Consider the following 22,556-nt stretch of genomic DNA (forward strand, 5'->3'; position numbering starts at 1 on the left):
GAGGCCCGGAGCGGGGAGTGACGAGACGAGGTTGGAGATGGATGCCGAAATGCAGGCGGATGGCGGGGTTGGCGCTTGTGTGCTGGATGAGTGCTCCGCTAGTGTACCCGTACTTGGAAGACAGCTACATGGCCTTCGTAGCCCCATTGTGTGCTGATAGAGGTACCATCAATCAGAGGTTGGAGGCTTCGAGGTGCTAATAGCGGGAGACTTTAGAGTCACCAGGCGCTGTATCCAGGAGGCTTCAGCGTGCTGGGACCTGGTGCCTGAGCGGGCGCTCAGGTACAGGTACGAGGTCACGGACTAGGCCGCATGCAGCAGCAGCGGAAATGGAATGAAGCCACTCACTGCATGGTGCCTGCATTTTTACTTTACATGGGCCATGTGAGGGTGGGGCAAGCGTCTCAGCAAGCCTCAGTTTGGGGGGCCAATGGAAGACCGAGATAGAGCACCAACTGCAAACAATTGAACCTGGACTGAAGCTGCGGGGAGGTATCGAACGAGAACGAGATACAGACAGAAAGACACTGGACGCACTCGGTACAGCTGACGGCAGCGCGTTGCAGCTGATTTCAACGAAAGCAGTATGCGTAAGAGGGATGCAGATGCTTGCTAACGTTACATATCGAGGCCATCGCAATCATTTCAAGTGGAAAGGAGCAACGGGCTGGTTATTCCGTCATTCCGGGGCCCACGCCTCTGCCACGACCCTGGTTCATGGCCCACGCGTTGCGCAGTCAGGCGTCTTTGTTGCTGCGTGGAATTTGGATCGCCATTGTTTGACGCAAACAGCTGCTGGCACGTTGTCCGTGCTGCATTCACATGAATGCGTTTGGTCGAGTACAGAGCACTCCAATACCAAGGTAGGTAAGTCTCTGGCTGTATGCTGATAGCTTGAGACATGTATTACCACTCATCGTACTGCCCGTGGCTGTGATGCAGTCGCCATGAATGTGGTTTCATCGTCTACAAGAACGGGCTCATCAGCCTAGCGGTACCTGCAGATTGACCAGGAGCACAGCGATGGCTCCTAGTCTCCGCCGTTCCTTCGTCGTGCAGCCTCCAATCTGCAGTGCTAGGGATGCATTGATGCCACACAGCGCACTAGCAGGGTTTCCCATTGCTTGCTTGCTCAGTATCAGCAAGGCACCCTGAGCAAACGACGAGCGGCATGCCAAACCGCAAGCCGGAGATACCGCAGGAGAGGAGAAGAAAAGTATACATGAATTTTTCGAAGCAATAGCTTGTCCTTGTGGCACGATACTGAGTGATATGACTCATGGCATTCTTAACCTTTGCTGTATGAAGCTGTACGATGGACATTTTTCGTGATAAGCCGAAGCTTGACAGCACCTCATTAATTCTCTTGCAGCTACGAATGTCTACCAACAAGAGCAGTCCAATCTTCATGACGGAGAATTGTCGGTCATGTGGTGGCATTTCACCGCTTGCATTCTTCTCTTTGCCAGTGTAGAGCTCCTCTACTGTTGTACTTGTAGGCCCATCACAACGAGGATGCAATATGGAGGCATTGTGATTAGCGACGAGAGGTGCCCCATCTGACTATTGTAGGTAGATAAATTAGATTTTCATCACGAGGCCTTGCCAATGATCTCTTAGACGGCGTCGGCCACTCATCAATGCACTTACACGCATCTACCATCACGCACCGCCGAAATTCGCGCACATGCACTAACAAACGTTATTTCTCGCTGAAGAAGCCCAACAGACGGAACAGGTAAGTGCTACTGGAAGCAACTGGTTCTTTATCAGTTTGACTCCCGTCGCCTCTACTGTTCAAGTGCTGGAAGGTGCTCGCCCCTCTCGGACCTGCATCGCCTGGTGTGTCTTGGCGCTCGACATAGCAGCGCTCGGGCCACCGAATCGTACGGCTGCCCGCCCATGATTGGCTGCCCGAGCCGCAATCCCCCCGCCAAACGAAATTGCATGTGCCGACATTTTGGTGTACCTCTGCGGGCTGTCGCAGTGCTAAGGCGCAGCGTACCAGTGCTAGCATCGCCGCCGGGCCTGTACCTCGCAGCTAGTGGCAGGCCTGTCCCGGCATCTGCGCTAGCATCAGCCTCAGGCACGGAGCGAATGGCATCAAGTGCACCATAATTAACCACGTCCACATCCTGGCTGGCTAGCGAAAGCCCCGGCATCCTCGTTCAAGCAGTCGTCCAGCTCGGCTTTCGCATCCAGACAATCCCATAGGCCTCGCCCGTCCCTCGTACTCCGTGCAAGCAGGGTCAAGCACAAAGCCGCACCTAGTACTTGCGATCGCGCTTGCTAGACTGCGCCAGACAGGTAGCGGTGCTCCGTGCCTGAAACCGGCCGAGGTACCTGATACTTGCGCTTCGTCCTTTGAGCACCTCAAGTCTCAGTGGCCCGGCTCGTCCCTGGCGGAGAGATTGCTCTCGTTTCCCCTTCCCAAGCCTCTCTCCTCTTCCGCCCGTTTGTCTTCTTTCCTTTCGCTTCCTTTTCTCTCTCGTGGCCAGCGGACGTGCGCGCACCGTTGCTTTGTTTTCTTTCTCTTCGCCCTTCGCCATGACCTTTTGACCATTCTTTCGTTAACCGTTGTTGAGCTGTTCTTTCAAAAAGGGGAGTTCGCGTGCGATTGGGACGAACAAGAGAAGCAGAAACGAGAGAAGCCGGAGCGCCACGAGCAAACGAAACGAAACGAAACGACCACCTTCTGGACGTTCTCTTCTGGATTTTCATTGCCTGGGATTTTTCTGTGTTTTCGCCTTTCTAACTCCATTGGATCCATCTCCCAGGAACACGGGCGGATGGTGAAGGTGAGGCGAATCTCCTTCGACGAACATCGCCAAGGCCGACAACACTAGCTCCGTCGAGACTCACAACGACACCGGTGGTTACTTGGGCCCTCAAAATGCCGTCGGCAGAAGGAATAGCGAAATAGATCTTCACTTGCTTCACCACTCGACGCCAGCCCCACATCACCTGGGAATACGACACGATCGTCGTCACCGGGCAAATCAGCACTGCCCGCCAACATTGCCACCATGACGAGCCGCCGGCCTTCACTCCTTCAGGCCCGCGGCGGTCCTCACGCTCACGCGCACGCTCATTCTTCATACAAACTTGACCACGGACACGGACACGACCAGCACCTGCATCAGCAGTATCCTCACGACGCCGTTGCTAGCCCCCGACCCGACGACGTCAAGCTCGAAAGCGCTCAGGAACCGAAGCTCCATGATCGAGCTGCCGTGCCCGTCAAAGACCAAGAGTCCACCAATGCGATCACTCCCAGCGCAACATCCCTCGTTACCCGGGTCGTCCAGACCGTTTCGCTCGTTCAAATCGTGGACTCGTCCGGATCACCAATCGAGACGCAGACTCGCTTCGCTATCCCCAACACCGTAATTGTGGACAAGGACACGGGCAAGACCATTTCCGCCTCGAACCCGGACCATACGCCGGCTCCCGCTGCGCCGGGTTCGGGCTCGGAGCCCAGCGGAGTGATTCAGTCGTCAACGTCTAGCGTCAGCTCTCAATCAACGGCCGCCTCAGTCCCCAGCAGCTCGCAAGCGTCGGCTGCTTCTATTCCCACTATCTCAATCACACCGACTTCCCCGGCGTCTCTTTCGCCGTCCGCTCATTCTTCACCACCGCCAACACCAGCGGCTCCTTCGCTGGGCATAGGCCACAACGGAACAGATAGTACGTCGTCACCCTCTACTGACAACGAGGTATAATGCTAATTTCAGACATCAAGTCCATCATTCTGGCCATCATAACTCGACCAATTCTTTGTTCCATGCTGAGTCAATAAACGCCACTCACTCGTCAACCAAACACTCCTCGACGAAGACGCACTCTCACACTTCATTGACGACTACGGAATTCTCAACCTCTGAGGCTACATCCTTTTCGGAAACTATCCTGCCAACCGTCTCGTCCTTTGAGCCCTTGCCTACAGATGCTGCATTGGGCGGCGTGTTTGGAGGAGACGGCGAGTCACCGACAACAAGCAGTACAGAGGCCGCTCCTTCAGCACCGTCCAACGGGACGGATAACGTGTTGTCCCCTCAGCAGAAGCAAGTCATTGGAGGTGTAGTTGGAGGCCTCGCTGGCGCCGCTTTCTTTCTCGTCCTGATTTTGCTCGCTTTGCGGTACAAGAGACGCCAACTCAATGCAGCTCAATCCGCCGGGCAACCCACTTCAGAGGGCCGTGGACTTCCCCCAGCCATCGTCACCCCTGACGGAGCTCCCAGCGGAGGCAGCAGCGGCAGTGGAGGCGCAATGACGGAGAGATACAGCGCTGCCGCAGTGACCGCGGCATTCACCGGCTTGGCGTCCAAAAGCAGCTTTGCTTCTGCGAACTCTGCAGAAACGGCAGAAAAGAGCTTCTACCGCGTATCAGGCAGAAAGCTGCCGTCAGTCCTGCAGGTGGGCGGCGACGGGTACTCGGACCCTCGCTCGAGCTTCATGAGCAGCACGTCAGATTACTACCGAGGTTCCCAAGCCTTTGATCCTGTGGGAGGAGCGGGAGCTCGGCTGCAGCTGGGAGCCCCCATGCGGCCAGAAAGCGGCGTACCGATAGTACGGTCTGGCCCAGCTCGAGCCGTGGTCGCGGAGCCGAACCCATTCGCCGACCCTCCGAAAACACCTCCTGCGGACGCCTCTGCGCCTTCTTTCCCACGACTACGCGAGAGTCCAAGCAGGGGGTCGAGATTTCAAGAGAGCATTTGATTTGATACCAAGCCGTTGTTGCATACGTTTTCATACCCTTATCTTGTCCCTGTACATGCTGTCTTCAATTTTACTGAGCTGTGACTTTCCTCTCTCTATTTTCCTCTCGTCGCCGCTTCTGTACTCACCGGGTTGCTCCCCCTCCAAGGAGCATTGATTTTGGGTGTTTTTTTCATTTTTCTCAGTTTCTTTACTCTCTTTTTTCCTTTCAAAGTGGCGTTGGAGTGGGCAACGTGGGAATTTCGGGCTGTAATCCGAGGAAAAGGAAGGTAAGGATATAGAGGAAAAGTATGGAAGAATCTTCTTTTTCATATATGGGAGGGCCATCTTCTTTGTTTCTGTCTATCTCTCTATCTCTCTCTTTTTTGTTTTTCGTTTCTTGTCCATCTCTCTAACGACATATTATCATCGGAGGAAGTTTGGCGGGGTTGAAAAGGGGCGAGTCTCGTATACAGGGTACGCTTGTACATTCTGCGATAACATTATGTATAATCTATATAGGACGATGCCAATCGTCAGAAGATGAGGCAGACACCCATATGCATGATTTTGTTTTCTGCTCTCTTCATTAGTGAGAATATGCTGTGGTTGAGGACGAAGGTGTGATGTTGCAGTAGACTTGTCTTCTACAACACACATATACGGGATTGAGGAGGCGACGTGCCACTTGAGAGGATATGACTTGGATGTAGACTTTGGATTACCGTTACCAGTTGATCGCAGAGGATAACACATTACAATGGGAATGGCCAAGTGTGCGTTAAGTGGCATTACGGAGGCAATCAAATCACATCCGGCACTTCTATCATGACCCAAAGCGGTTGTGCTTGTATGTCGTCAAGCATAGTGATTAAGACATCATCATTAACCTTTTCCCCTCATGATTCTAGCTGTGTCGTTAATAAATATGAGGGATCTTGATAAGCACGCGAGACGTTGATGAAACGTGAGGCGGTTGCGTGCGACGAAGAGATGGAGAGCTCGGCACGGAACGGCGAATGGAGCAGAACTGTTCCGGGCCCCTTCTTTACGGGAAGGCCTACAGCTGCATTGAAGTCGTGAGTCATGTGCCGATAAACAAAGAAAAGAAGTCTTGTATGTGCTCTTTCGCGTGGATGCTGCGTGTCTGACATGTACCGCCGCATGCATGAATTACCTACTTACCTGCCCTAGGTCAGTGGGTAGGAGGAAATGGGGGATTAGGTAGTCGGAGAAGCTTGGACTGGTGTTTATTCCTTTGTGCCTATATCCAGTCCGATGGCGAGATCTCACGGGAGACTGGCGATGGGACGTCCGCAACGGAGAATTACCTTACAAGAGTAAGTTTATAGACGTAGAAAGAGAAGAGAATAACGTGGAGTGATTCTAAGTTTAGCCACAAACTTCGTGAGCAGGATCGGTACCAAATATAAGCGTGCTTGGATAAGCTATAAATAAGAACTTTTTCTTGTTGGAAAGGGGAGTGTGAGATTTGATTCTGATAGGGCTGACGACCATGTGGTTGGGGCTTATTTTTTCCCACCAAATCGTTTAGATGCTATTACTGGCGAGTTGTGGTGCGTGCTATGTGCATCGTACCCGTATTTCTTACAGCGGTGGTAGTTGCTGCTGTGACGCATTTAGAAGCTGACGGTGGTTCTGGGGCTGTTCTAGATTTAAATTGGACGTTGCTATGTTATTTTTGCTGTCTGTGTTGTTGGTTGGGTTGGGACAAGGATTGTGCGGTTCACCTTGGTCTTGGTCTTGGTCAGGTAAGTTGGCGTTTGTAGCGGCAAGTGTATGGGAGCACCAGATGAACTCTACCTGTAAAAGCCGAGGTAGCAATAATGGGATGCCTCAAAGTAGTTTGAGAGGCTTCCAAGAATCAGTCATGCCGAAAAGAGTCCAGGATAGGAGGAGTCTTAAAAGCAAGGTCTCGCGATTGCAGCGTCGGTCGTGTGCAAGCGTTTCACGCGTGGTTTATTCCTGTCGCAGCTTGATTGGGGGCGGGGAGGGGAACAAAAAGGGTGCAGAGCGAGCGTGTAATTCCGACAACGAACAGTGTCCGTTTCTCTGGAGTTTCAAAGCACGACCTGGTCTCTCCCTCCTTATTGTTCTGCGGAGTGGAAGACTTGCAAAGTCCGCCGTGTATCGCACCATGTTCACACGGGCGTCAGAGTCGAGAGACAGTCGTGCCTTTTCAACTCCGCAGAAGCCGTCGGTGTCTCGGTATGCCGCGCTTTTACGTCTTGTCAAGCGTCGCTCTTGATGTATAACCGTAGAATTGTATCATGAGTAGGGGAATCGACTGAATGCAGCTTCTGAGAGCCACACTCTACTGGTTGCTCCTTGATAAACATTTCCACAGGTCGACATGAAATCACGCCTACTTGGCTGACAAGCTATATCCGAAAGGGCGTAAGGATTACACAAGAGACTTCTGAAAGCTCCGTGAAGCCAAGGATCCATTGCACGGAGTCCGTCATGTCCGAGTCCCTGAGATGGAGTGTTTCGTACGGTGTTTTGCGCGCCGTGGAGCAGTCAAGGGGACTTGACGGAAACAAGAAACAAGAGACAAAAGAACCCGTAAGACGTGACTCTGCATTTTGTTTCCGCCGTTACACGACGCCGCGCGTAAGGTGGTGGCATCTCTCGCGTCCATGATATGTCCCGTAACGAGATTGGGGCAAGAGAGAGATGACCAAATCGGCGACTTATTTGGTGGCGCTGCTGCGAGAGAAGCTGCATGTTTGCTGCCGGTATGTACATTCACATGGAGAAACGACATTGATGTTGCCCCTGTTCCCCTGTGACTCGACTCGCGGTCCTCCGTACGATTGCATCTTCAATGACTCTGTCTGCTCAAGTGCTACCATTGTGCCTCTGTACATCCAAATTGCCTGCAATCCCTCCGCGAACCGCATCTGGACTCAAGTTGCTGGACGGTTCGACTTGACGTTTCTGGGGCAGCGCACTGACAAGACGAAGCGCACCCTACCAAACCCATCAGGTCGGCCTCCATTACTAACAACGGCAACTGGGGGCCCCTGGCTGTAGCTTTTGGTTCTAGCGGCGCGGCTGCTCCAGCGGCATGACGCCAGACGGTATCAACTTGCCAAGGCCCTAGCCGTTCAGGGCCCAGCTTACAGGGCACCCTTCAGTGGGCTGATGGGCGCTGGGCGGCAGCCGAGAAGCACTGGAACCTTTAGAGTGGGGGCGTGCAGGTGGCCTGAAGGCGCTCAACTGTTCGTCGTGGCGCTGAGACAACGCGTGGGCCCCCCGATCCGGGGAGCTGCAGGCGCTGGAAGGACATCGGCTTTTACGACAGCCCATCACATATCTCTAGGTAAGGCCCGGTATCTGGTCGTGAGAGGTCGGGGGTAAGTAGGTCGTCTACTATCTCGAGCATGTGCGCACAAGCATTTACAACCCTTTTGGAACCTGTATGTAAGACTGTACTGGCAGAAAAAAATAAGGGGACCTGGGGGGAGCATCAGGCGGAGCGCGCAGAGGCTCAGAGCGTTCCACCTCCCGGAGTGGGCTCGGCTTGGGGGGGNGCTGCTGGCAAGACATCCATGGGTTCCATGGAAGACAGCGAGCGACCTGTCACTTGAATTTGACTGATTTGATTCGATGCCGCTCCGAGGTTCGACGGGCGTGGCTGCGGTACGAAGCCAACAGGTATTTGCGCTCGCCCAGCTCCGCGCTGCACCACGAGGCGCTGCTACGCACGAGGTACCTGAACCACGCACCAAGCGCATGGCTGGAACTCCGGAGCTTAGCACAGCGAATCCTCCGTGGCAGTACGGAGTACATGTACTTGGGGGGTTATCATTTACTACCTAGTATAGTGTCTGGTCCCCGCTTGTTTCTCACCTCGTAGAATCGATCGCCTGCTAACTCAAATCATCCTCCTTCTCATTCACTCGCTCACCAGCTCAAACTCGTCCCTCTTTTCTCGCTTTGCGCTGCCTCAGATGCGCATCCCGATACTCTCCCGTTAACAGGCCTCACTACTTCGTTGCCCGAGTCGAGTCTTTTATCGCTTTGACATTTCAAATCCGTCACGACGAGTGTGGGTTCCCCTATTCGCCGCAGAGCTTCCTGGTGGCGGCCTTCAGCTACGATTAGAGTCCGAGACGCTCCGCTCAGCTGCCGCCATACTCGCACATACTGCCCGTTGTTTTGTCTAGGTTTCACACAAGATATCGCGCTGTGTAGTCGTTTTCAGACCATTTCGCATCGGAATACAGCCATACAGCCTCAAATAGTTGACGCTGCTTCTCCTACCCTGCCAGCTTTATGCCCTCCAGCATCCGGCGACAGCGGCAAAGCAGCAACAGCCATCTATTGCTATTGAGTGCGCGCGCGAAACGACAACAGCCATTGGCGAGCTATACTTGGTTCCGCTTCTGAGACACTCTTCAGAGATAAGGGGACCTTGTCCGTTCGCCGAACCCCCATATTGGCGCTCCGCGTTGCCGATCCACCGTCTCTCAACTGGTTCAGGATCATCCCGCCTTTGCATATAGGTCGTGTCTACCGGTGCCTATCGCAGGGCGGCGACACAGACACAGCGCAGGCAGACCAGATCAGGGCGAATGAGAAGAGACTCTGCAAGCAGAAACAGCCTCAATTGCGCCCGATCGCGTCACCAGCATGGATCGCATGGGAATGTTCCAGGTGCCTCCTCTGGGGCCACCACCGCTTACACACCAGCCACCACAGATCTTTGGCTCGTTTCTCCCCGATGGCCTGCCCTCCGTGCAGCAACTTCCTCCAGACTTGGCGGCGCATATGTTTCCAGACTCCAGCTTGCTGCTAGACGACAGCAACGAGGCCAAGAGGCGGAGGATTGCTAGGGTTAGGCTCCCCTACGCTCATCGAAGCGAGGCTCATATGCCACAAGTGAGGAATCTTTACCAAAGTTGCTCGAGATGCTGACCAATTCTTTCACCTTGTCCAGGCTTGTGACCAGTGCAGAAGGAAGAAGATCAAGTGCGATGGTAAGCTGCCGGCGTGCACTCATTGCACCAACTACAAGACCGAATGCATCTTCACCCAGATTGAGAAGAAGAGGGCCACGCCAAAGGGGTACGATTGCTCGAGGATTGCTTTGCACGCGCCAGGCTAACATATCATAGAGCCAAATATATCGAAGCACTGGAGAATCGACTAGCTCGCATGGAAAAGCTTCTTCGGCTGGCCGGTATGCTCATCCTCAACTTCTCCCAAGTCAAGTTGAAGTCACTTACACATGCTCCTCCTTCTAGGAATCCTTGTGAATGAGGACGACGACCTTGCTGAACTCGAGAAGAGACTTACCGAAAAGGCACAGCAGACAGCTGGCGCTCAAAGCTCAGCACCTTCCTCGCCCTCGCGCCTCACGTTCGAAAGCGATGGCACGGCCTCCCCTAGAAGCTCGGTGACGTCGCCGGGTTTCCAGAAGGACAAGGACAGGAGACAGGACGATAAGCACAAACCGGTCGCTACACCCGGCAGCCTCCAGGGCGAGGAGGAAGTCGAGGCCTTGTCTGAGATGATGTGCTCGCTGGTTACGAACAACTGCGGAGAAACCAGATATATCGGTAACCATCACCCAACACTGATATGCTCGCGGTGCAATTTTTTGCTGGATATGCTTGACTAACGAGGCGCAGGCTCCTCGTCCGGCTTCTCCATCTTCTCACCAAAGGGCATTCAGTGGATCAACAACAAGACTGGCGATGTCGCCTTCCAGAACATGATCTCCGAAGTTTCCGAAGACGACCACAAGTGGACAAATTGGAAGCCTGAAATATTCAGGGACCTGTTCCAACGACCCGTCTTCCGACCCCTACCGCCAAAGGCCGAGGCCATGTCCCTGCTCACGGATTATTTCGAAAACTTCAATTGCATGTTTCCGCTCTTCCACCAGCCGACTTTCATGCATCTGGTCGAGCGCCAGTACTCCGATGATCCATATCAGGGCTCCGGTTGGTGGGCAAGTCTCAACTGCGCCTTGGCCATCGCTCATCGCCTGCGTGTCATGAGCAATCTGGTTCCGCAGGAGGAGGATGACAAGGCTTGGGGGTATATGAAGAACGCTATGGGCGTCTTTGCCGAGCTCACCATGCGTAACACGGATTTGCTGAGTGTCCAGGCCCTGCTTGGAATGGCCCTCTTCATGCAGGGAACACCCAATCCCCAGCCGACCTTCCTGCTGATTGCTGTCGCCATTCGTCTTTCGCACAGCATTGGCCTCCACAAGAAGGGCACGGGATTCAACCTCAACCCTGTCGAGATCGAGCAGCGCAAGCGAGTGTTTTGGATCGCTTACATGCTAGACAAAGATCTCTGCTTGAGATCGGGGCGCCCTCCTGCTCAGGACGACGATGACATGAACGTCGAGCTTCCAGATGCCGACCCTGAAGACAACATTGGCAACATCCCTCTGGCAGACGGAAAGGGCAAAATGAATCTTTTCCGAGTCATGTGTGAATTTGCCGTCATCGAAAGCAACGTCTACAAGAGGCTGTACGCGGCCAAGGCGGCAAAGCAATCCGACGGCGAGCTTCTCGCCACAATTGGAGAGCTGGATCAACAGCTGGAGGAGTGGAAGGACAGGATCCCCATCGACTTTAGGCCCGAGCATGAAATCAGGGCTTCGCACACGCCTCTCATCCTCCACATCGTCATGGTACACTTTACTTACTACAACTGCTTGACAACCATCCACCGCATGTCAGTTCATCACGGCTTCTGGACCAGCCGGCTTGCCAACTATGCCATCTCAGGCCAAAACGTGCGGCCGCTGAACCCCAGAGTGTATTCGTCTGCCATGCTGTCAACAGCAGCAGCACGTGCGTCCATCTCTCTGCTGAAGTATATCCCCCAGGGAGACTTTTCTTGTGTCTGGTAAGTGTCTCAACGGAAACCCGGCCGCTGCCTTACCCATCTTCATGGTCGTCAGGAAAAGAAACAACTAAACATGCTTCTAGGTTGATTCTGTACTTCCCCGTCTCAGCACTGGTCACCCTTTTCGGCAACATTTTGCAGAATCCTCTCGATCAGCGTGCGAAATCCGATGTTCGCCTGATGAATCTCGTCGTCACGTTTCTCTCAATGCTTGGTCAGGAGGCAGAGCAGGGCGGTGTCCACAGAATGTTGGGCATCTGTTCCGAATTCTGCCGAATCGCGCAGAGAGTCATTGAGAAGGCTGAAAAGGAACAATCTTCTCGACGCAAGCGCAAGGCCGCCGACACTCCAGGAAGCACAGACGCCCGTAATCAATCTTCCTCGCCCAACACCGCAGCTACCGCCAAGTCGATGACGCCGGCTTCCTCTACCCAGACACCTCAGCATACAAGCACCGGAGCAACGACAACACCGCAGACCAGCGTCCACGATACGCTGACGCCCGAGTTTGCCGCTGCACGTGCCTCGATTCACAAGGCAGCCAACAAAGCCACGCCGTCGGGCTCGTCACCGTCAGTCGACTCCATGGGATGGACACAGGACTACCAGATGCCCCAGGACATCGAATTCGAGCCCTTCAGCGATCTGACAGGGTTTGGCGGCGATATGCAGTCGCCGCCGGTGCCCAACGGCCGTGGTTTCCCACAACCCGTGCTCCCCCAAGACCTCTTTTCCCTGTCTATGAGCCTGGATTGGAACTGGGTTGAGATGAGCGGAGGAGTGTATCCCACGGTCGAGAATGGCAACTTTGGCGGCCTCGAGAATACCGGGGTTCTCGACCCACGAGAGCAGAGGCAGTGATTTGTGCTTTGATTTATCTTTGCAGGGCTGTTTGTAATGTGCGACGTTGGGCTCTGGTGTAAGTTTGACTGGCTCCATGTGATTGGATGAGTTTCTGCAGGTTCAACGATTCCATGTCAGCGGGTAGAGTTGTTGTATTTTAGCATCATTGATGAGCGTATTGCTGTCTCAACTCTGTTCAATTTTCAATTCCATTTCGCCATCACTTGTCTGGCTTGCTTTCTTTCTCTGTCACTTTCAGTCACTTGCCAGCAAGAAACTGTCAATAATATGAAACCCGTGAGGCATAATGACTTGCTCTTTATTATTACAGCTCCGTGACATGTTCGCGAGCTTTGCCGTCGTCTCAGACGATATATATAGCGTACTAAATCAACATACAAAGACAACTTGCGGAGTTCAAGTGTTTATGTTCGTGGATAGTACGCTGAGACAGGCTTTTTCTGTGAAATGTGTTGTTTTTTCTCCCCACCTACGGGTATCTGTTTTGTTAAGAACACAAAATCAACAACGAGCTATAAGTCTCCCCCAAGAGTTGTTAGAAAAAGGGGGTAGGCTGTTAAAAACAAACCATCACCGCCTTTGACCCCCTTTCCCATCGTCCAAGGGCGCAGAAAACTTATAACTCGAAACACGAGGGGGTGAGTGAGAGAGAGCCCAACTGTATCCCACGTGTCTCCTCACCGCTCCTCAAACACCCCCCGAAGACGTTCCCTCGTCTTTTGAACTCTCATATGTGCTTGTTTGTTTTTTTTTTTCGTTTCAGCCGTCCAAATCGTTCCCGCCCTCGCGCGATCCCTTTCATGAGAATTCTTTTGTCTCTGTGCGGCTTTTCAGCGTGTCGTTCTCTCGACCAACCCCCTCCGAGATTTTTTTGGGTTTCAAATTTCCAACCGGCCCTTTCGCTGCTTTGTTGTAAGGGACCATAAACGAATAAAATGCAGAAGGCAAAACCAATAATATCAAAGCAAGGCGAAAAAGATGAAAAATGAATAGAAAACATGAAACAAAGGACGAAACAGGCCACTTTCTGGAAAGAAACAAGAAAGAAGCCTCTGCTCGTCAAAACGTACACACACACCTGGCCTCTCCCAAACGCCATGCTAGTCAAAACCGCAAATGTGAGATTCCTCTTTGTTCGAGGATGCATAAAAAAGGGTAGATCGCGGGGAAAAAAGTTAAGAAAGATCAAAAAACAAGCCGGTACCCCGTTGATCTCTGAGAGAGCTGAGCCTTCATGTATCATGATTGTTTCCTCAAAACTTTTCTTTCTGTCCCAGCCCAGCCCAAGTTCGCAACGGACTACCCGGGGCCTCAGACTAGCCAGCGACGAACTGTAAGCCGACGGATTCTTTGGGAGCATTGCTTTCAGCTCTCCGTGAGATCACTTTCGGCCAAGTCGGGTTGAGAGGGCATGATGAATGATGAGCTTCGGAAGATCGCAGGTGTCATACTCCAACCATTCCAGGGCCATAGCTCGATTGGCGCATAGCGCTCGGGTAAGGCGGCGTTGTTCCTGAGCTCTGCAAGAGGTTAGAAGTCAGAGGTAAGATGAAAGAGCCTTGAGAGTTTTCGCTTGCCTTCTTGCGACGCTTCTGGCCCCCTTCGCCTTCTCCTGTAGAATAGCCTGTTTCTAGGCCGGTATCATCATCGGGAAAGCCTTCACCGTATCCCTCGTAGCTGCTGTCGCCGTACGACCGTTTCTTGATGCTGCGCTGAGGCCGTGCGGGGCTTTGACCGGGCAACAGCTGAGCCTTGGGGCGGTTCATGGTAGACCCAGGCATGGATATCAGAGGAGTGTTGGGCGCCGTCGGCTTCGCGGACGGCGCCTTTGAACTATCACCATTAGAGCCAATGTCCCCCAGCACCGACGTGTCCCAAACCGATTTCGCGATTGGGCCCTTGGCCATGGTCAGCGCGCGGCCCAGGGACGACTTGGTCATCTCGGACAAGCCATCCATGAGGGCGCGGCCCTTGACTTGGTGGACGTTCCACTCGTGGTCGGGAACCTGCAGCATGGCTAGGAAATCCGAGGGCGAATCCTCCTTCTTCTTCTGGACGTCAAAGTGTCCAGTGACGCCCAGCCGCTTGATGTGGCCCTTGTACGTCTTGCGGAGCGCGTTCTTCTCGCCGTTGGGCTTCTCTCTGGCGACTTCGGCGGCCAAGCCAGTCAAGTCAAACATCTCGTAGAGATCCTCCGACGTCCTAGGAAGAGACTCGGGATGCGCTAGATGAATAGCAGTGTCAACAAAGCAGAGATCTTGGGAACGGCAAGAAAAACATCCCAACGAACTGTCGAGGTCGCGTCTTCCAAGGGCGGAGGAGCGAGACGAGAGCAGCGGAGGGAGTCTTACGAGATTGCAGAAGGAGATATTTCAGGCCCACGTCCAGGTGCAAGTCTTCGAGGGCCAGCTTGTCGTCATCGACGTGCGCCTTTTTCAGCTCGCGGTCGTCGCCGACATCCTCGAGCGGCCGCTTGCGCTTGTGCGGCGAGTCGTCGAGCATGATGGAGTCGGGGTGCGAGGAGCTGCCGTTGACGCTGTGCGCAGGCGTGGGCAAGGTCGTCGTTCCTGATCCCGCGGCGGCCACAGAGAAGGACGAGCCGAGGGACGGATCCGAAGAGGTTGCGGGCGAAAACTGCGAGGGACTTTGGGGAGTCTGGGGATGGAAAGACATCATGAACCAAGGCTCCTTGCGAAGGACTGGAGTGGCGAGTCGCGCCAGGCCGGTCGGCCGAGAGGTGGCTGCGGTAAGGGGAAATCTCCGACCTCAGGTGAACGACTTCATACAACCCGGCCGAGAGATGGTGATCTTGACGGAGAGCCTTCGTGCCGACGTCTCTGAGAGGACCCGGCGAGGGCGGGACGGCGAAGGGCCTGCAATGAAAACACCAACTCCCGCGTCGCCGAGCCAAGAGCAGCAAGATCTTTACGCCTTTCAAAGGTTTTCTCGGTCTCGGCAGGGGGCGAAGGGCGAATCGCTGGAGAATCCGCCGCGGCGCAAAGACGCACTCGAGAGGTACAGAGGGCGGAGGCAGTCGGAAATGCGTCGATTCGGCGGTTCGACGGGGGAGGGCGATTGTAGGGCGAGGGACGGGGGGCGATGATGGAAGCGCTGAGGGTTGAGAGGCGACAAATGCTGGCTGGAGGAGCGAAAAGGTGGAGTTGGCTGGGAGAAAGGCAAAGGGCGAGCCTGAAAGACGAGGCAATCAATCAGCGGGCCGCTGGATTACCCAAAGGGCGAAAAGGTGCTAGGCGGCTGCTAACGTAACGGGGGGCTCCAGCGGCTGTCAGCACTGACGTCCGGCGAGCCACAGAAGGGCAACGGCGCTAAGCTCCAAACAAACGCGTCTTGCCGAGGATGCGCCAGAGCCTGTGCTGTGCTGTGCTGTGCGCGTGCGTCTTCTTGCGGCCCTGGAACGCAACGTTGCCGGGCGAGTGAAGAAGTGACGGGGGGAGTGTGACAAGGGCGGCGAGAGGCGCTTAGGGATACGGAAGATCGAGTGGAAGCAAAAGAATAGAACAAGCATGACACCAGGTACCTTGGCAGTGTTTCGATCAGCTGGGTATTACGTCGAGGTACGAGGCTCTCGGCTATCTCCCGCCGTATTAGGCAAAAGGCTTCGACGGCATGCCGACCGTATGCATGTCTCAGCCTCAGCAGAGACAACTCGCCATAACACTCACTCGCGATCAGGTACATACTGGATGGCACAGAAAGTCTTCGTATTGACCATCATACCACAATATGGAGCACAGAGCAAAGTACAACTGCAATCTCCCCGTCGGTGAATCGACGCGCCAAAGCTTCACTCAACTCACGATGCTTCGATCCGTATCAACGAGCCAATGCTTACATAAGGAAGCCACCACGCAGCCCATCCTCAAGGCACGAGAGCAGGCTAAATCACATGACCTGCGGGGAGAACTCTGCAGAAAGCCAAAAACTTCCGCTCCTTCTTTTTTTTTCTCCTTCTTTTCTTCTCTTTTTCAACCATTATACCGACCAGCAAAATCGAATACCTATACAAAACCGCCGTCGGCCATTTTGTCACTTCTCGAAGCGACAAATTTCTCGATGCCGTCGACGATTTTTTTCGATTATCTTTTGTTTGCTTTTGGTCCAGAGCACACTTTGAGCAACCTTGCCTAAAACCATCATCACGAGGGCCCCGTTTTGTGCGGCTACCATGATGCGGTGATGACCTGATGCAAGTGACATTTCTTCACTACGATATCGCTTCATTTGACTCCAATGTGTATCTGGGGGAAGAAGGGCCATTGTTGGGGGAGGCTCGTGTGAATGTCGACTCTCTTGCCATCGTAATTCACCCCACTATGGATAAAACCCCCTCGGGATTCGGGCCATAATTGGTACCAGCGTACGATGAACGCCATAAATACCTATCTATCCGATCATGTAAGCTCCTTCCAAATCACACTTTAAGAGTCCTGTGAAGCATCGTCTTCACCCCAAAACCACCCATCGTGATGACACCTAACATCTGGTAAACTTATCTGCCATGTTGCCGTTTTCAGGAGAAGTTGAGCATTTCTCTTTTTGCTTACATCACTGTCAACCACTTGGCTGCGTGCGGAGAAGCATTAGGCTTGACTGACTGGTGGTGATTGCTTTCAACGCAAGGGGAACTGAGCTCGTATTCGTTGTTCACGTGCTGACCGGATTTCACATCCAGGTAAGCCGATCGAACGAGTATTGCCGCACAGCAGCGATCAGTCGGTGTGACTTGAATCACGAGATCTAGAACCAAACGTTTGTTGCGTGGGATTACATACAACCTGTACCATCAAGCGGCTCCTTTCCACGTCACAGTTGCTAATCAGTCACCGCGAGAGACAAGTCGATACATAGTATGATGGCATCAGAAAAGAAACCCTTTCCATTTTCATCTTCGCCCAACGACGAGGAGCATCCGGCTGCTCTGAAAGTATCCATATATATACAGGTGAATGTGAAAAGAAGGGAAAGGATACCCAAATGAGACGACGGTCACGCCTCGACGTGTCCCATCACTCCAAGCTCCTAAGAGAAAAGAAGTAAAACCAGGCATGTCCTTGTAATCTATACAACTGAACGAGAAGAAGAGAAGTGAAGAGAACGAAAGAGTGGTTGCACAAACCACGAGACCAAGAAGAGAAAATGGAAGAGAAGGGAAGAGAGAACAAGGAAGAAAAGAAGAGGAAGATGGAAAGAAAAAAGAAAAAAAAGGGCCGGATGTCCAAATGGAAATTGTGTCGTGTGCCCAACTGCAGGAGGGGGTATTCGATATCTCAAATCCCGCACGCAGTCCCGTCGTATTGCTCCGGATCAATGCTTTTTGTAAATGCCAGCTATTCTTTTCCAAGTCCAGCCCAGAATAGGCAGCATCAGTTTCAACTGAACACACTCCTTTGCCATCATCAGACAAGCTGATTCTGCAACAAAGCTTCGCTTTTGAGAAAGTGGCATGCCTATACCTATAAGCCAACAGCATCACCACCCGTCTTGTCGCGCCCGCCGACCTCGCCCAGCTTGTCCGGGCCCGTCTGTAGTACATCCCAATGCGTAAATCATTTTGCTGTATGACTCCAAGAGGAAAAACCATGTGTCAAAGAGAGGCATCATATCCAAGTTTCAGATATGTGAAGATCCTGGCCTCAAATGTATGGCCGCTGACGTAATAATAGGAAAGAAAATGAGAAAATGAGTGCCGCACGGCAAGCACTCGCTTTTCGAGAACCAACTGGCCGTCAATCTGGTCCTCATGGTCATATAGCTATGCACACTTAGCTTCCTATGGCCTGTTTTGGTAGCGTAGATTCAGTGGTTCGCTCGTACATCAGCGCGATAGCATGTTCTAAGTCTTCGACAAAGATGATGAATCGCCAAAACACGAACCCGAAAACCGCTTAGCCTGAGCTATGATATAACGAGGGCCTCGTCTTATCCAGTGGCGAGGTTGCGCCTCCATGACTCGAATAGCCTCGTTCTCGTTTGAAGGGAACTGTGCCATTCAGATCATTGATGCCGTAGCTCTCGTTCCGTTGCTGCTGGCTTGTATAGTCTGATGTCCCGCTGGGAAACACGCTTCTGGATTCTGTTCGAGTATCATGGCCGTTCAACCCGCTCTGCAATGTCTGGGGAAACCCAGCAGTTCCCACCGAGTCTTGGTAGTCCCGGACACTTGACTGTCCAACCGACGTCCGCGCCTGTGGTGCCGCCAGTGAAGGCGTCAACGGCGCTGACAATGGAGCAGCTCCGTAGCTGGTTTGGTATGTCGAGGATGCTCCATATTGTGAAGACGACCCGGCTGACCGATGGCTTTGTGATTGAGGAGAGTGGAGAGGTCGATAGTGGTCCGTTGGATTCAGGGGCAACGGGCCCGAAGCTGAGGCAGCTCGAAGGCGAGAGCCGTTCTCGGCCGTCTGCTGGAAGTTGGGATAGCTCAACCCGGTTGGTGATGACTGCGTATTGCTACCGCCTGCGATCGAGTCTCCATTAGCGTGAACGTTCAGCGAATTTCGCTGTGTAGAATCCAACTTACTTGTGTACGGGCTCCGGTCAACGCCTGCCGAATTCCCGCTTGTTGCTTGGCTCATCTGACCGGACTGGTAGACCAATGGGGATCGGTCAGACACACTAGAGTGCGTATTTACCCCTGAATACATATAGTATGACTGTAGCGACTCGGATCTTGGTCTGGAGATCGGATCTCGGCCATTGAACGCTTGATGCGGCCTGACTCCGTGACGATGCGCTTCCAGAGAATTGTGTGGCCCGCCACCTCCATGGGGAGGATAACGGTCCGTAGAATGTGGTGATATTGGCGACATTACTCCAGAAGAGCTCACTGTGCTGGGAGCATGGAAGCCGATGCTGCCAAACGAAGGGGTGAGTCCGGTGGGAGATAGATGGTCTGTTCCCTCTGGGCGGCGAACGTCCACCATTAGGGGCCTCATGATCGGATTGTTCGGGTACGATGGGTGGTGTGCAAAATCCACGGGGGCAGCCAGAGGCATCGGCATACCATGAACGGCTCCGTAAGGGGAGTGTAAGGCTTGTACGTTGTCAAAATCATCCGGAACAGCTCTCATCTTGATCATTCGGTCACGGTCATCGGCGTTGAGTCTCTTGATCTTCGCACGCCTAACAGACTAGTTAGGCCCTATTGCATATGACCTCTTCCTGCCTTAACCCCCCAGAGCTTCTGGCAAGGCAAAGCTCTTTCTGAGTCTACTTACCTGTTTTGAAACCATACTTGGACTTGCCGAGGGCTAAGTCCAGGTATCTCTCTGGACAGCCGTTCTCGATGGGCAGCGTCGGGATGAGGCTGCTTTGCGAACTCGCTCGTCAGGAACCGTGTTTGCTGGTGGGTGAGCCTTGACAGTCAGATTAGCCTGCTGTCACTTCCAATCTCCAGCCAATGCCGGGATTTTACCTGAAGCGCTTCATCTTTCTGCGCGCCGCGACTCGTTCTGCCGTAGTCTGTAAAAGCGAGTCTGTCTCCTCTTCGGCCATATCCTCGTCGGCCAAGGCATCATCCGCATCGTCTTTGACAACCGCCGCAGACTGGTCTTCTGGTCCAAATCCGTCAGAGGCATCATTCAAGCCTTTCGTCGCAGTTGAAGCTGAGTTGATGTGGGTTGAGGGCGCAGGCTCTCGGCCAGTAGCTCTGGTAGGCACCAGGGGCTCGTCCAGCAAGAGGGATGCCGACTTCATGCCTCTCGGGTCTTCTTTCCTCTCTGATGATTCGGCAGGCCGAGGGGGATGCCCGTGGTCTCCAGCTCCTACACGATAAGCATGATGGCGTAGACTGGGTGGCAGTGCCGGTTGCCTGTCGGTGTGAGCATCCAGTCGAAGGTTTCCGCCCTCTCCCACCGGCTGTGGTTGGACTACTCCCGAGTTGGCATGATTCGATTCGGCGGACGCAGGATAGGCAGATCCAGCTGGCTGGGGAAGGTAAGGATACTGGCCCTGCCAGTCTGGCTGTGTCGGTAGTGAGGAGTCGTACTGGTCTGACATGCGTGGACTGGGTGAAGCTTTGCCTGGAGCTGGAAAGTATCTGCCGAAAGACCAGTGGCTATTCTCGGTGTCGCAGGACCTAGTGGCTAGCATTGGAATGGAAGTTACGCCCTCGGACGGAGAGGCGACAACAGAATCGCCCACACGACTCGTTCGGGATATGCTCGAAAACTCTGCCAACATCAACTCGACGGGGGCTTGACAGGCAAGCCACTACCGCCCAACAGGAGGTTGTCGACAGATCCAGGCTCTGAAACAGGCAAAGGAGCTTACGAGGTGGCGACAGATGCTCCGTGGTAAGCCGATCGTTGGATAGTAGCTGCTGGTTGAGTCGTCTCGCACGCGAGTTGTGTGAATCAGAAACTCGAAACCAACCAACCAAATGATATGTCACGAAGAGCAAGCTGAGCTATGCTAACAGGAAGTGGCACAAAACAGAAGGCGGCCTAGGTTTAGTCTCGTCTGGGCTGAGGGGGCGAAATCTCTTGGAAATGGGAACTCGAAAAGGGACTGCCTCTGATGCCGCCCAGCGGAGAGCTGTCCTCGTACTGTTGGTAATACTCGTACAGTGGATGTATTATCCCTTTGACCGGGTTGGCCAAGAAAGAAGTAGGTAGTTAGCCGCCTGCAAAAGCGAGAGAGCCAGTGGGTGACCCCTGTCTGAACGAAAGTTAGGGCCTGAGTGGCTATCGACTTCAGGTCTCAAGACTGATTTGAAGGGGTAGCATCTAGGTAGTTCCAAGGTTCCACGAGGTAGGATTGGGATATACTTGTATGGTGACATGAGAATGAGGACCGCATACCACGCGCTTCAAGTGGGGTCCCGAGGTCGATGTATGTGCAATCGATGCTCCTGGACTCATCAGCTCGCATACAGGTATATGCCTCGTGCAGGAGTGAGGTGCCGGGTGGTCCCAAGGTGCTGGCAGGACGACTGGACTGACTTGTCCCAGGCCTGGCAAGCCCCAGATCTGGTCAGAAAACAGAGTACCCGTAATGCCCGTTCGAGGCGGTTTCAGACAAGTCCGTAGAATACGGCAAAGCTGGACGCTGCCGCTGGAGACAGGTGCTTGTGTCGATGGAGAAGAAGCTGTGGGGGGGGGGGGGGGGNTCCGTACCTGGTACCTGATGAAGGAGGATGGGGTGGGCGAGCCTAGTATGCAGCTTGGAAGCTTCGTGATTCGAGAAAAGCCGCACTGTAATGGGCCAGCACCGCAGGGCATGCCCTCTCACCCTTGCGGTTGTCGGTTGAGCTACCAGGAGTCTTCCGTGTTCCAAGATCGGGAAAGAGGGGACCACTACCAGGAAGGGTATAATTGAGAACGGCCCCTGGTAAGCTGTCCCCAGGCTTTCTGACGACGATTAGTCCACGGACTCATACTTGTCCCTTTTGTATAGGTGAGGACCGGCTTGCTGTCACCATCTCAGTAGGATCAGGAAAGCTGCGGCAGCTTCACTGGCAACGCCAACTGCTCGGAGCTTCCAAGCCGACGAACGGTGAGACGATGGAAACAAAGCGTCCGCCATGATGGACAGCGGCAGCAGCAGCGCGGATCTGGGCTCTCGGTCGAGCAAATCAAATAGCACTACTACTAGCAACTGCAGAATGCGTGCAGGCCGAGAGGGGGGCTCAGCCGCGCCGACGCAGTGATCCGATGCTCTCTTGCGCCGGGTATGCAAAACCAGACCCATCGTGGGCGCCGCGTTCGTCTATTCGTCCGCATGAAAGTGCCCTTGCAACAGCATCATGTCCTCGTCCACGATAGCAGACCGCCGGTTCCAAAGAGGAGATACCCCTCGTACTCCCGCGAACAAGACAGAAGCCGAAATGGCTTCTTTTCTCCAAACCTTAGTGGCATGGGATCGATCTCATTAGCCAGCAGTTTTCATGAAAGAGGACAGGGCTTGTAACAAGGTCAAGGCCAACAGTGGCAAGAGTCGACTAATACCAGACGGCACCTCGGCCGGACCACTGGCGCAAAGTTCCGTGGCTCCTGGGAAGCACTATCCGTACTCTCAGTAGTAAGGTACATAGCACCATCTGTTCTGTAGAGTCGACTCCACGGACGAACGCATGA

At 53.7% G+C, this 22,556-nt stretch overlaps 5 protein-coding genes across 5 annotated transcripts; 2 read left to right on the forward strand and 3 right to left on the reverse strand.

Annotated features, from left to right (window-relative positions):
• Window positions 1-3,026: 3,026 nt before the first annotated feature.
• On the forward strand, window positions 3,027-4,719 carry CCMA1212_005844 (uncharacterized protein; the record flags this gene model as incomplete). Its single annotated transcript, XM_073703089.1, has 2 exons — window positions 3,027-3,687; window positions 3,743-4,719. The coding sequence occupies 2 exons, from the start codon at window positions 3,027-3,029 to the stop codon at window positions 4,717-4,719; spliced, it is 1,638 nt and encodes a 545-aa protein (XP_073558514.1).
• Window positions 4,720-9,357: 4,638 nt separating this feature from the next.
• Window positions 9,358-12,456, forward strand: CCMA1212_005845 (uncharacterized protein; the record flags this gene model as incomplete). Its single annotated transcript, XM_073703090.1, has 6 exons — window positions 9,358-9,561; window positions 9,665-9,792; window positions 9,843-9,907; window positions 9,972-10,286; window positions 10,359-11,595; window positions 11,679-12,456. The coding sequence occupies 6 exons, from the start codon at window positions 9,358-9,360 to the stop codon at window positions 12,454-12,456; spliced, it is 2,727 nt and encodes a 908-aa protein (XP_073558244.1).
• Window positions 12,457-13,904: 1,448 nt separating this feature from the next.
• Window positions 13,905-15,132, reverse strand: CCMA1212_005846 (Mediator of RNA polymerase II transcription subunit 19; the record flags this gene model as incomplete). The annotated part of the gene is made up of 2 exons (XM_073703091.1): window positions 13,905-14,683; window positions 14,811-15,132. 2 exons carry the CDS (start codon window positions 15,130-15,132, stop codon window positions 13,905-13,907), a joined length of 1,101 nt encoding a protein of 366 aa, XP_073558513.1.
• A 2,230-nt stretch (window positions 15,133-17,362) lies between these two features.
• CCMA1212_005847 (uncharacterized protein) lies at window positions 17,363-17,950 on the reverse strand (the record flags this gene model as incomplete). Its single annotated transcript, XM_073703092.1, has 1 exon — window positions 17,363-17,950. One exon carries the CDS (start codon window positions 17,948-17,950, stop codon window positions 17,363-17,365), a length of 588 nt encoding a protein of 195 aa, XP_073558207.1.
• A 415-nt stretch (window positions 17,951-18,365) lies between these two features.
• CCMA1212_005848 (uncharacterized protein) lies at window positions 18,366-21,701 on the reverse strand (the record flags this gene model as incomplete). Its single annotated transcript, XM_073703093.1, has 4 exons — window positions 18,366-19,602; window positions 19,698-19,835; window positions 19,895-20,691; window positions 21,282-21,701. The coding sequence occupies 4 exons, from the start codon at window positions 21,699-21,701 to the stop codon at window positions 18,366-18,368; spliced, it is 2,592 nt and encodes an 863-aa protein (XP_073558510.1).
• Window positions 21,702-22,556: the final 855 nt, after the last annotated feature.

This window comes from Trichoderma ghanense (assembly GCF_004382785.1).
Source record: "Trichoderma ghanense strain CCMA-1212 chromosome Unknown scaffold_6, whole genome shotgun sequence".
NCBI classification, from domain to species: Eukaryota; Fungi; Ascomycota; class Sordariomycetes; order Hypocreales; family Hypocreaceae; genus Trichoderma; species Trichoderma ghanense.